The 12,975-nt window shown below is 43.9% G+C and overlaps 1 protein-coding gene across 8 annotated transcripts in view; it reads left to right on the top strand.

The window, feature by feature from the left end:
• The window catches only part of LOC137536250 (pancreatic lipase-related protein 2-like), an 89,795-nt gene that overhangs the window by 36,972 nt on the left and 39,848 nt on the right, over positions 1–12,975 (top strand). For all 8 annotated transcript variants that reach the window (XM_068258380.1, XM_068258379.1, XM_068258374.1 and 5 more), the window contains 2 exons: positions 2,546–2,700; positions 10,761–10,886. In XM_068258380.1, the coding sequence (XP_068114481.1) occupies positions 2,546–2,700; positions 10,761–10,886 (281 nt within the window). The remainder of the gene's footprint in view (positions 1–2,545; positions 2,701–10,760; positions 10,887–12,975) is intronic.

The raw sequence follows: 12,975 nt of genomic DNA, 5'->3' as shown, positions 1-12,975 counted from the left end.
GGCTTGCCCGGCAGCCAGCGTTATGTCGGAACGCTGTTTCAGTGCTGCCGGAGGCATCGTCACAGATCGGCGTATCCGCCTCTCCACAGAAAATGCAGACCGTCTGATTTAAATTAAAATGAATCAATCCTGGATTGGAAACGACTACGCAACACTCCCGGACCCCAACCAAGTAACATGAACAATGAACATCTGTGATGGGTTAGCGTTTCCGGTCCCTGTTTATTGAACCTCTCATCTGTATTACATTTATGACTGCATGGCGACAAAATGCATTGCTATCCACACGCTTCTTGTCCTCATGCAAGGCCTGGGTTGCGCCTGAAAGCGTGGCCTTCTCCTCCTGCGCCTCCTCCTGTTCCATCACGTGTGCTGCTGCTGGGTTAGCGTTGCCGGTCCCTTGTTACGGAGCCTCTTATCTGTATTACATTTATGACTGCATGGCGACAAAATGCATTGCTATCCGCACGCTTCTTGTCCTCATGCAAGGCCTGGGTTGTTGTGTCTCAAAGCGTGGCCTTCTCCTCCTGCACCGCCCTCCTCCTGTTCCATCACGTGTGCTGCTGCTAGGTTAGCGTTACCGGTCCCTGGAACCTCTTATCTGTATTACACTATGACTGCATGGCGACAAAAAGCATGTTACCTGTGCAAAGAAAAATGACATTTTCCGCATTTAAAAGACATTTTTTCCTTTGAAACTTTACAATCAATTTTCTCAAAAACTATAAGCTCTTTTTCAAATATTTTTTTTTTCCTCTTGTACCCACTCCCAAGGTGCACGTACCCTGCAAATTTGGGGTATGTAGCATGTAAGGAAGCTTTACAAAGCACGAAAGTTCGGGTCCCCATTGACTTCCATTATGTTCGGAGTTCGGCGCGAACACCCGAACATCGCGGCCATGTTCGGCGAACGTTCGCGAACCCGAACATCCAGGTGTTCGCCCAACACTAGCGGTAAGTTAACAGTAAGCATATCTACGCCCCTGATCCGCACGTGAAGTATACCGGAGTGTAGATATACGTACCAGGGATCCTGAAGTGGTTAATAAAAACATGGGATACATAATTATACAGACAGTGGTCTGTATTTTGTACCAATACTGTATTTTGTATAGTGTTGTATACACACACCACTATAGAAAATACAGTATTGGAAAAAAATACAGAATTGGTAATTACAGTGACAAAAGCAACCTGATGAATAAAATGTATAACACATTCCAATACACAAAAGGGTGAGAGAGCCCTGCGGAATTCTCCTCCTAGTGCCCAGAGCATTCTGGGAGATCAGGCATTCTACAGTAAAACCTCTGTAACCCGGAACTCAGGGATCCAGAAGTCTCAACTAACCGATATGCCTGAGGGGGATAACAGAAGTGGAACTTTTTCGCCAAAGTCATTTTTGCATTGAAAATTTAATTTTCGATTTCGAGAACATTTTTGCAAAAATCTTTATTTTCACAATATAAATAAAATTCATGAAAATCTTTATTTTTACCGTGAAAAATAGTTAATTTTGACACAAAAAAACGCTTTATTTTTAGTGCGAAAATTTGCAAAAAATTTTGAAAAATCACAAACATATAACAAAATAATTTTCAATGGTATTTTTGCTCGAAAGTCGAATTTAACATTATTTTGGTGAAAATGAATGCACAAAGAATATCAGCATTTTAGCTCATCACTGAATTTCAGGGCTTTTCCACAGCAGAGGCAACTTCCCGAACCTCCGGGCGCCATCTTTTACACTTCTTACAGCTCCCTGCAGCTATCCTGCGTGCATGCACAACATCTGGCGGGTCATCTGATGCCGATGGGAGCTGCAGGAAGTGTAACAGATGGCGCTCATAGTTTCTGTGAGTAATGGGGGGTTGGGGGGCAGGGGTGGAGTTAGTCTTATTAAGCACCAGTTGCTTGACTTCTTAAGGATACCCGAGGTGATATGTGACATGATGAGATAGACATGTGTATGTACAGTGCCTAGCACACACATAACTATGCTGTGTTCCTTTTTTTCTTTCTCTGCCTGAAAGAGTTAAATATCAGGTATGTACTGTAAGTGGCTGACTCAGTCCTGACAGGAAGTGAGAGCAGAAAAAGATAAGCAGGGTCAATAGTTCATAGACTTTAGCTCTGGCATATTACAATTAATGTGTCATTGAGCAAAAACAATACAACAGATAAAACTTAAAAAGTAGATTTAAACATAAAATAAAACTGTGGAATATCTTTAAAAGTCATTTTTAGGAGAAGGAAGATAGATACAATCGTTTATTTAAATCGTTTATTTTCACCTCGGGTGTCCTTTAAGCAACCGTAAAGCATGTGTATCTGGCATCAGGTAATCCCCGCCTTATTTTCACTACAGTTCCTCTTAAAAGTTTGGAAAGCTTGCAGTAAACTACACATGATTATTCATTAAAGGTATTAGTTAGTTGTGAAGCAGATATGCCAAAATCAAACCAACACGGGACCATTCTTCACTAACTCGTTCTATGTGAACCATCTACAGCAGGAAACTTCATTCACCATTGTGTCTCTTCAGGTGCACAGGTTTGCTATGACAGACTTGGCTGCTTCTCAGATGACTTGCCTTGGTCTGGAACCAAACAGAGAACATTGATACCGCTACCCTTCAGCCCAGAGGAGATCAACACAACCTTCCTTCTCCGCAGCAGGGAGGACCCCGAACACTACCAGGTGACCCCAGCCTGAGCTTATACAGCACTTAACCCTTTATACCTACTTCATAATGACTGCAAGCCAGCTACATGTGATAGTAACCACTGTTGTTCCTTCTCCATTGTCTTCTTCTCTAACTCCTCCTCCTTCTTTTCCTTGTCTTTCTTCATCTTATCTTTCTTTTTTTTTTCACCTACTCATTCTCCTTCTTCTCTTCCTTCTCATTCTCCTTCTGTTCTTCCTCCTCCTCTAACTTCTCTTCCTACTTCACCCCCTTCTCATCCTCTTTCTTCACATTCTCTTCTTTCTCCTTATCTACCTCTTTTTGTCTCCTATTCATTCTCCTTCTATTTTTTCCTTCTCCTCCTTCTTCTTCCTTTTCCTCCTCCTTCTTCTTCTCTTCCTTCCCCCACAACTACTTCTCTTCCTTCTTCACCTCCTTCTTCTCATTCTCTTTCTTCACCTTCTCTTCCTTCTCCTTATCTTTCTCTTTTTGGCTCATGAAATTAACTCTTTCTCATGAGTTTTCTACTAGGTGGCATTTTTAAACGTGTCAATAAAATGCCTTTTACACCACCAGAAAGCAAGAAAATACTCAAAATAATTTTGATAGTACTTTATCATTTACTTTTTGGTCGTGTTTTAGTTGAAAGTACTGGAAAGTTACTTTAAATAGAATATAAAAAATTACCTCCTAGGAGAAAACTTAGGTGAAAAAGTAAATTGCATATGGCCCTTTTTGTTTCCTACTCATTCTCCTTCTTCTTTTCCTTCTCCTCCTCCTTCTCTTCTTCTTCCTTTTCCTTCCCCTTCTTCTCTTCCTTCTCCTCCAACTTCTCTTCCTTATCCTCCTTCTCTTCCTTTTTCTTCCCCTTCTCTTCCTTCTCCTTCTCTTCCTATTTTTGTCTCCTACTCATTCTCCTTCTTATCTTCCTTCTTCACTTTTCCTCCTTCTTCTTCTCTTCTTTCTCCTCCTACTTCTTCTCTTCCTCCTCCTGCTTCTCTTTCTTCTCCTTCTCCTCCTTCTATTTCTTCTACTTCTCATTCTTCTCTTTCTTCTACTAATTCGCCTTCTTCTATTTCGCCCTTCAACTGCCAGAACCTTTTAAACCTTTTAAAAATAATTTGAAAGCAAGTGATACAAAGACACTGCTATGTATATCACTTTTCCTAAGGACCTGCTTTTCCAGTGGCCCTGCTGTCTCGCTGATCTTTAGGCTTTGATAGTGTCTGAGCCATACCTGGAACAAGCATGTGGCCGGTGCAACCACCAGATCTGCATACTTGTTCTAGGTCAGTGATAAAGAAGGCATTAGAGACACAGAACCAGCAGAACCAGGGGCGTAGCAATAGGGGTTGCAGAGGTAGCCACCGCATCGGGGCCCTTGGGCCAGAGGGGCCCCGAAGGGTCCTCCCTCAACTACAGTATTAGCTCTCTAATGGTCCTGTGATCATAATAATCACTTCTATAGATACTTTGAATAGTGGTAATTATTAAGGCCTCTTTCACAGTGGGACGTTGCGTTTTGATGCAATGTTAAAGTCTCAACGCAAACTAACAACGCAACATCCCAAAAATGTCACAACGCAACTCTATGCCCTGTTATCGTCGCATACCGTAGGCATACAGGCAATGAAAAGTATGCTTCCAGGTCATTACTGAGCATGTGCAAACAGTCCAACGCAGCTAATAACGTGTATAATGCACAGCATGCAGCACTTTCTAATAATGCTACACGTTACACACAAACAGAACGTGTGCACTGTGAATGTTGCACATACTTAGTATTGCTGTGCGTTAGTCCGCGCTAAAACTTTTCCTAACGTGCGACTTTAACGTCACACTGTGAAAGAGGCCTAACAAACTGCTCCCCATCCCCTTCTTGCACTGTAGTGGCAAGTTTTGGTGCACCCTATCAATTGCTATGTATAGAGTACTTGGAGAGCCCCATTGTAAAACTTGCATCGGGGCTTAAAACTGAGCAGAACCATCAGGCAAGCAGAATTTTTTTTTATACCTCAGTGATTAGTGACAGCCAATGAGATACTGTACTATGAATTCTGCTTGCGTGCAAATTCGGATGACTAATATTGCAACAAAATGTAAAGTTTAACATACAGTACATATGTACACCTGCATGTAAGAAGTGTATTTGTACCAGAGTAAAATTTGCATCAGGTACATTAGGATTTTCGTGTTGTTGTTTTTTTTAAAAGTGAACCTGAACTCAGAATTTCCTTTCTGCTCTAAAAGATGGGCAACAGCATAATAACTTTTAAAGAAAAACATTTCTTTGTTACAGCTGATCCAAATCCTGCAATATATCTGCACTGTTTCTACTTCCTGCTTTCATGGAAGCGGACATATTGTTAACATCCTGGGCTTTCAAATTAGCCTCTCTGCTGAGGCAGTCAGCTGAGACAGCTAAGGGATCAAATGAAAACTTGTGAGGAGGAATTAGACAGGCTAAATACATACAGGTTGCATTTCTATATATTTCCCTTTTGTCCTGTGCAAGTGTTCAGGTCCACTTTAAAGGGAACCTTAACCCAGGGGAAGAAATAGTTTTACTTCAAGCATACTGCGCCTGCGCATGACATGCTTAGCGACGGGGAAGGCGAAGAAGAGTACTCGTTGCCGGGGGCTGAATCTCAGTCGGCCAAAAACTAAACTAACCTGCGGCGGGGACCGGAGAGCACACGAGGAGCTGCGAGGGCACAGGAAGGCTGCAGGGGGCTTGGGGAAGCCCCAGGCAAGTGAAACTTTTTTTTCCCCTGGGTTAAGGTTCCCTTTAACTTTCAACTCTTCATTGAAAAAAAGCCAAAGCAATGCAAGTAGATCGCCGTTCATTGACTTCTTGCAATAATACTAAACAATGGCATTGGAAATCAGTGGTGACATACATTTGTTGCAAAAAAAATTATTTATAGATAGATAGATAGATGCTGTATAGATATTCAACGAGACGAGATACAGAAGTCATAAACAAATAAACGAAAAACAGTCAACATTTGTAAGAAAATGAAAATTTTGCATTATTACTTATTAATTTAATTCCTATACGGCACATTTTTTTTACATGTTGCTACATCAGGTATTATTAGTCGGACACCTCTGAGGCCCATATGCAATTAGCTTTTTCTCCTAACTGTAATGACCCCTCCCCCCCCCACCCCCACCACCACCACCCCTTTTTTATTACATTATTTTCACTGGAGTTCCTCTTTAAGTAAGTATTTACCTCTTTGGTGTTGGGGGGATGCCAATGTTGGATCCCAGAGGGTGAAGAGGATGGGGGAAGTCTCATTAGGATCCAGAGGCTTTCCCCTCCAAAGGTAAGTACCCCACAGGGGCTATTTTTTTAATTAACGATTTTCTTTAAAGTGGACCTGAACTCTCTGCTCTAAAAGATACGCAAAACCATAATAACTTTTAAAGAAAAACATTTCTTTGTTAAAGCTGATACAAATCTTGCAAAAAAATCTGCACTGTTTCTACTTCCTATTTTCATGGAAGCAGACATGTTGTCAACATCCGGTGCTGAGATTCCTGAGGCGACGCTGCTGAAAGATCAAATTACACTTGTTATTAGTCACAGGTGAGGGGGAATTAGATCTCTAAATACGCATAGGGTGCATGTCTCTGTTTTCCTTCTGTCCCATGCAAGAGTTCAGGTCCGCTTTAATGAACACTCACTCTTCCTGAACATACAGGCGTTCAAATGCATGTAATAATTAAAACCCTCCACTAGATGTCAGCAATCACCTAGAGATAAAGGTTTCTAAAAGAAAATAAGACTAAAAAACCTGAAGAAATCCCTACATTATACGTTATACCAAATCTATGTAGTGGACGGGTAAATTATTGAGTTAATGTACCTAGAGTGGAAATATTAGTTAGGCCTTCATATTTTGTGTGCACGAAAAAAGGGCGCCGTGAAAAAAGGGCCCAAGTTGATAACGAAATGGCGGCGGTTATTAACGAAATCTGATAACGATAAACATCGTTGTCAAAATTTGTTAATGATAAATACTGTTGTAAAAACAGAGGAGAAATAATAACGAAGAGATATTAACGTTAAATATCGTTATGTAATTCAACAATACAGCTTAACCCAACCCTACCCTCACACAGAACCCTCCTGTTGTGGTGCTTAAAACTAACCACTCCCCTGGTGGCCCCTAAAAGGTGGTGCCTAACCCTAACGGTCCCCCCCCCTGGTGTTGCCTAAAACTAACCGCCGCCTGGGTGGTGCCTAACCACTCCCCCTGGTGGTGCCTAACCCTAACCACTCCCCTGGTGGTGCCTAACCCTAACCACTCCCCTGGTAGTGGCCCTAACCACTCCCCTGGTGGCCCCTAACCCCCCCCCCCAGTGGTGCCTAACCCTAACCGCCCCCACCCTGGTGTTGCTTAAAACTAACCTCCACCTGGGTGGTGCCTAACCCTAACCACTCCCCCCGGTGATGCCTAACCCTAACCACGCCCCCTGGTGGTGCCTAACCCTAACCACTCCCTCTGCAGAAACACCCTTTTACACATTGTAACGATAATATCTTTGATAACATAAAATTTGTAAATATAAACAAAATATGACAAAAACTATAACGTTGCAGGCTTCTCAAATGATAACATACTTCAAAAACTATAATGTTCTAATGTTGTTAATGATATTTATCACAGTGCCCTTTTTTCTGCTTTTTTCGCCCTATTAACGATAATTGCATTGAAGTCTATGGCGGCGCCCTTTTCGTCCACCCTCAGCCAGCCCCCTTTTTTCCAGCTACCGTTATTTCATATAAGGTGTAAGATTGTACAATCAAGATTGTGTTATTGATGGGCACCTTTTATGGTCCCCATTAAGGGTACAATATTTTCCCTAGATATGATCAGATTTATACCATCAAACTGTGCAGAGAATCACGCAGTATGTGGAGGAAACCGACTTGAGATGATTCTATGGTCGATTGGCTCTCTATCGGCCCATTTGTAGTTCCTATAAACAGGTCAATTAGAGCCAACCGACCATGGAATCGATCATTACTTTGTGATTACTTACAATACCACAAATCTGATCGAATGATTGCCTCTGAGGAAAATATAATTAACCACTTGCCGACCGCACACTCATAACGTGCGTCGGCAAAGTGGCAGCTGCAGGACCAGCGACGCAGTACTGCGTCGCCAGCTGCAGCCTAATTAATCAGGAAGCAGCCGCTCGTACGAGCGGCTGCTTCCTGTCAAATCACGGCGGGGGGCTCCGTGAATAGCCTGCGGGCCGCCGATGGCGGCTCGCAGGCTAGATGTAAACACAAGCGGAAATAATCCGCTTTGTTTACATTTGTACGGCGCTGCTGCGCAGCAGCGCCGTAAGGCAGATCGGCGATCCCCGGCCAATCAGCGGCCGGGGATCGCCGCCATGTGACAGGAGACAGCCTGTCACTGGCTGCACAGGACGGATAGCGTCCTGTGCAGCAGGATCTCCAGGAGGGGGCCAGGTAGGAGAGGGAGGGGGAGGATTTCGCCGCGGAGGGGGGCTTTGAGGTGCCCCCCCCGCCACCCACAGCAGGCAGGAGAGATCAGACCCCCCCAGCACATCATCCCCATAGGGGGGAAAAAAGGGGGGCAATCTGATCTCCCTGCCTGCACCCTGATCTGTGCTGGGGGCTGCAGAGCCCACCCAGCACAGATCACTCAAACCAGCGCTGGTCCTTAAGGGGGGGTAAAGGGTGGGTCCTCAAGTGGTTAACAAACATTAGTAGCAAAGAGAAAAGTCTCATGTTGTTTCCAGTACAGGAAGAGTTAAGAAACTTCAGTTGTTAGCTATGCAAAAGAGCTTCTCTGAGCTCTCCATCCAACTTGGGTCAGCTGCAGTGTTGTTTTCTGTAGGACTTATACATCAAAGAAACAGTGAGAGCTTCAGATATGGTTGTACTACAGGGGAGTTCAAAGGGTCATTAGATCTGCTCTGTTTCATAGTTTAAAATACAGAGGTTGATTCACTAAGCTGCCCTGCTACAGCATCTTAGCCTATTGACAGCAGCGAATGTTATAATCCCCTGCGCACACTATGCAGCCATAGCATGCGCAGTTACATTATGCTGGGCTCAGATAGATTAAAGAGCGCTTTGTTGCACTTAACGAGCGCTCCACTGAACCCGCCCGGAGCCCGGCGGGGCCAGTAGCTTCAAAGTATTCCTGCACTTGATTGACCCTGCAGGCTGCCTGTCACTTGACTGTCAGGCTATTGGGCCAATCAAAGTGCAGGAATATCTTTACTTATATACTTTAAAACTACTGGACCCACCGGGCTCCGGGCGGGTTCAGTGGAGCGTTCGCTGAGTGTAACAAAGCGCTCTTTAACCATTTCAGCCCGCTGGGATTTTTCACATTATGCAACAGAGCAACTTTCACCTCCGCATTCATTCACCAATAACTTTATCACTACTTATCACAATGACTTGATCTATATCTTGTTTTTTCCGCCACCAATTAGGCTTTCTTTGGGTGGTACATTTTGCTAAGAATTATATTTTTCTTAATTCCTTTTTTACAGGAATATTAAGATAAATATAGAAAAAAATCAATATTTCTCAGTTTTCAGTCATTGCAGCTTTAGAATAATACATGCTACCATAATTAAAACCTATGTATTTTATTTGCCCATTTGTCTCAGTTATTACACCATTTAAAGAGCGTCTGAAGCAACTTTAAAAACAGCTTTTTAGCTTATATTCTACACGGGCATGTTTGCCCCAGCTAAATCGCCGCTATCCCGCGGCAGAACGAGGGGTCTTTACCCCCCAAATCCCCTCCGTGGTGCCCGGGGAGCGCTTCTTGTTGAGGCAGAGCTAATGGCTATAGCCCTGCCTCCATGCGCGTCTATCAGCGCTAATCACCGCCTCTCCCCCGCCCCTCTCAGTCTTCCTTCACTGAAAGGGGCAGGGGATAGGCGGAGATCAGCCGCTGATAGACGCGTATGGAGGCAGAGCTACAGCCGAAAGCTCTGCCTCCATGAGCAGCAAAATCTACGACCAAGTTGGTTGTGGATTTTGCAGGGGGGAATTTGGGGTAAACACCCCTCGTTCAGCTGCGGGATATCGGCATTTTATCAGGGGCAAACATGCCCATGTAGAATATAAGCTAAAAAGCTGTTTTTAAAGTCGCTTCAGAGTCTCTTTAAATTATGTCCCTATCACAATGTATGGCGCCAATATTTTATTTGGAAATAAAGATGCATTTTTTTCAGTTTTGCGTCCATCACCATTTACAAGCTCATAATTTAAAAAATGTTTGTAATAGACCCTCTTCACATGCATATTTAAAAAGTTCAGACCCTTAGGTAACTATTTATGTTTGTTTGTTTTTGCATATATTTTTTTTCCATTAAAAATTTTATTTGGGTAATTTTTGGTGTGGGAGTTAAACAGTTAATTTTAAATTTAATAATGTAGGTTTATTTTATTAAAATATGTATGTAGATGTAGTTTTACTATTTGGCCACAAGATGGCCACAGTGAGATATTTTTTTTTTCGTTCTGGAAACGAGAACTCTCTTCCAGGAAGTACTAAGAGGACGGAAAACTTTAGTTTTTTTTTTCTCAGAAAGACTGGGGACTTAGATCAATGAACGGGAACCATGTTCCCATTCATTGATCTCCAGGCTACCGGGGGGGGCGGCACGGGGGCGTGCGCCGAAGTGCACAGCAGCCGCCTGGACGTGAGGATTCACGTCCAGGCAGCACAAATGGTTAAACTATCTGAACCCAGCGTAATTTAACTGCGCATGCTATGGCTGCATAGCATGCACAGGGGATTATAACATGTGCTGCTGTCATTAAACTGAGCTGCTTATTGAATCAACCCCAGAGTGTGTTTTGTAAATTGCATATATGACAGAATGATACAATGTGATTGGAAAAAAAACTATATAACTAAAAATTAAAAGATGAGATCCTTTTCTTTGCTACTGATGCTCTATTCATTAGCCCTACTACACGTACAATTTATTATCTCATAAGTTTTCGCTTCTGTGTCACTTTAACATGAATTACTATTTCGATTTTGTTTTCTATTAGGAGATCGATGCAAAGAACATTGAGAGCATCATGGAGTCTTCATTCAGCACACAGCGAAGGACGGTTATGGTCATACACGGGATGGGGGACACAGTGGAGAATAACTGGGTGTCGAATCTCACCCAGGTGAGCCATAGACTGAAAGTGTACCAGAGCTGTAAAAAAATAAAGATTTCATACTCACCTGCAGCTTACTCCTACAGCATAAACCTGTCTGAGTCCCACGCTGTCCTCCCGCGGTCTGCTGTTCAGCCACGAAAACTGGCTTAGTTACATCAGTCCGGGTCTACTGGGCACGTGCAGGAAGTCTGCGCATCAGAATCAGAATCAATCAGAATCAATTTATTTTCGCCAAGTAAGTGTAATAGATCCCGGAAAAGCCGCCGCGTGTACTGGCAGCAAGGCGGCTGATTCTGCATCCAGCGCGGCGGTTTGCACGCAGCAGCGTGCGTCTGGTGTGGCTGGGTCTGTTAGTTCACACATGTTGAGGAATACGCGTGTGCGCGCTGAGAGGCAGAACCTTTATGGCAAATGAGGAGGGATCAGCTGACCAGGTTGGTCAGCTGATCGCAGAGCAAGTGGCCATTGGCTGATCAACAGTGGGTGGCGCCGGGGAGCGCCGCTCTATATGTATTATTGCTGGTCAGTCTCAGGTTATCTGCCGTTGTGAACACTTACGTGAAAGCACTCAGACCATAGTCAAATCCCAGTGTGTTAGAACCAGGAGGACCTGGGAATTCACACTGAGCCAGATTACTTCTGTGTTATCTTTGTGTTATACTTCTGACTAGTTCCAGGGTGTTGAGACCACGGACCTCACATCCAAGACTAGGGATTCTGTGTTATCGTTGTGTTATACTTCAGACTAGTTCCAGGGTGTCGAGACCACGGACCTCACACCCAAGACTAGGGATATTGTGTACCATCATATTATACTTCAGACTAGTTCCAGGGTGTTGAGACCACGGACCTCACACCCAAGACTAGGCATTGTTTGATATCTGTTATGACCTATTGCATTTCTGACTATCCCTCTGCTTTCTGATTCGGTACCTACGCATATCTGATTACCTGTTGCCAACCCTGCCTGTCCTTGGTTGCCGAGTCGGCCTTCTGTCTCTGTGCCTTATCTGCCCGTGTGTTGCCGACCTGGCTTGCCCGACCTTGAGAGCTATCCCTCTCCATTGAGAGATTAGTCTCCAGACCTGCTTGTGACACCCACCTTCCAGGTGTCACTCAGCCACAGGTCCTTCCTGCTATCCAGCCTGGGGCTCCACCCCTTTGGATGTCTCAAGCTGCTGGAAGGTTTTTGCACTTCCCAGAGGGAGGTATTTTCCATACTGCCAAGGACCACCTGCTCCTCGGGTGGTCCCACTCAAAGTCATTACTGTTGCACCAAACACTCACACTATATTGGTGTCCAGAGGTTAGTTATACTTGGATTATTGGTGATTCTGCAGATCATCAATAATCAGGTATTTATCTGTATTCTTGCTGATACTGCAGATCACCAATAATCAGATTCTCTCTGTGTGCTGACACCGATCGTTACAGTAAGTTTGCACCTACAAGGAATTTGTCTTGGCAGTTGCTTAACAAACACAAACAAAAGCAATACAAGGACAGACAGTGTGTACATTACAAGTCAAGGACATTATGCAAGTATAGTGACAGTAAGCAATGTGAGAATTGTTCATTTACAGTTCTGTGCTGATTACTGTCAAGTCCTAGCAGCTCTAACGTGGTTCAGCATTAAGTATGGCTACCGCTTGAGGAAGAAAGCTGTTCCTGTGTCTAGTGGTTTTGGTAGCGATTGACCGGAATCTTACTCCTGAAGGCATGCGCTGGAAGATGGAGAGAGCTGGGTAAGAGGGGTCACAGCCAATTTTGGTTGCTCTCTTTCTGCACCTGCTAGCGTAAAGATCCTGCAGGGAAGGTAAGCTACAGCCAATTATCCTTTCCGCTGTTCGGATGATGCGCTGCAGCCTCACCTTTTCTAATGCTGAGCAGGAGCCGAACCATACAGTCATAGATGATGTTATGGTGTGTTCGATGATTGCAGTGTAGAACTGCACCATTAGATTTTGAGGTAGGCCAAACTTTTTCAGCTGCCGTAGTTGGTACATCCTCTGTTGCGCTTTCTTGACAATAGTGCCAGTGTTGTTGTCCCATTTAAGGTCGTTTGAGATCGTGGACCCAAGAAACTTGAATGACT

The sequence above is a fragment of the Hyperolius riggenbachi genome, chromosome 10 (genome assembly GCF_040937935.1).
Source record: "Hyperolius riggenbachi isolate aHypRig1 chromosome 10, aHypRig1.pri, whole genome shotgun sequence".
Lineage (NCBI taxonomy): Eukaryota > Metazoa > Chordata > Amphibia > Anura > Hyperoliidae > Hyperolius > Hyperolius riggenbachi.
Note: the sequence above shows the minus strand (reverse complement) of the source record. Positions and strands in the feature narration are given on the sequence as shown.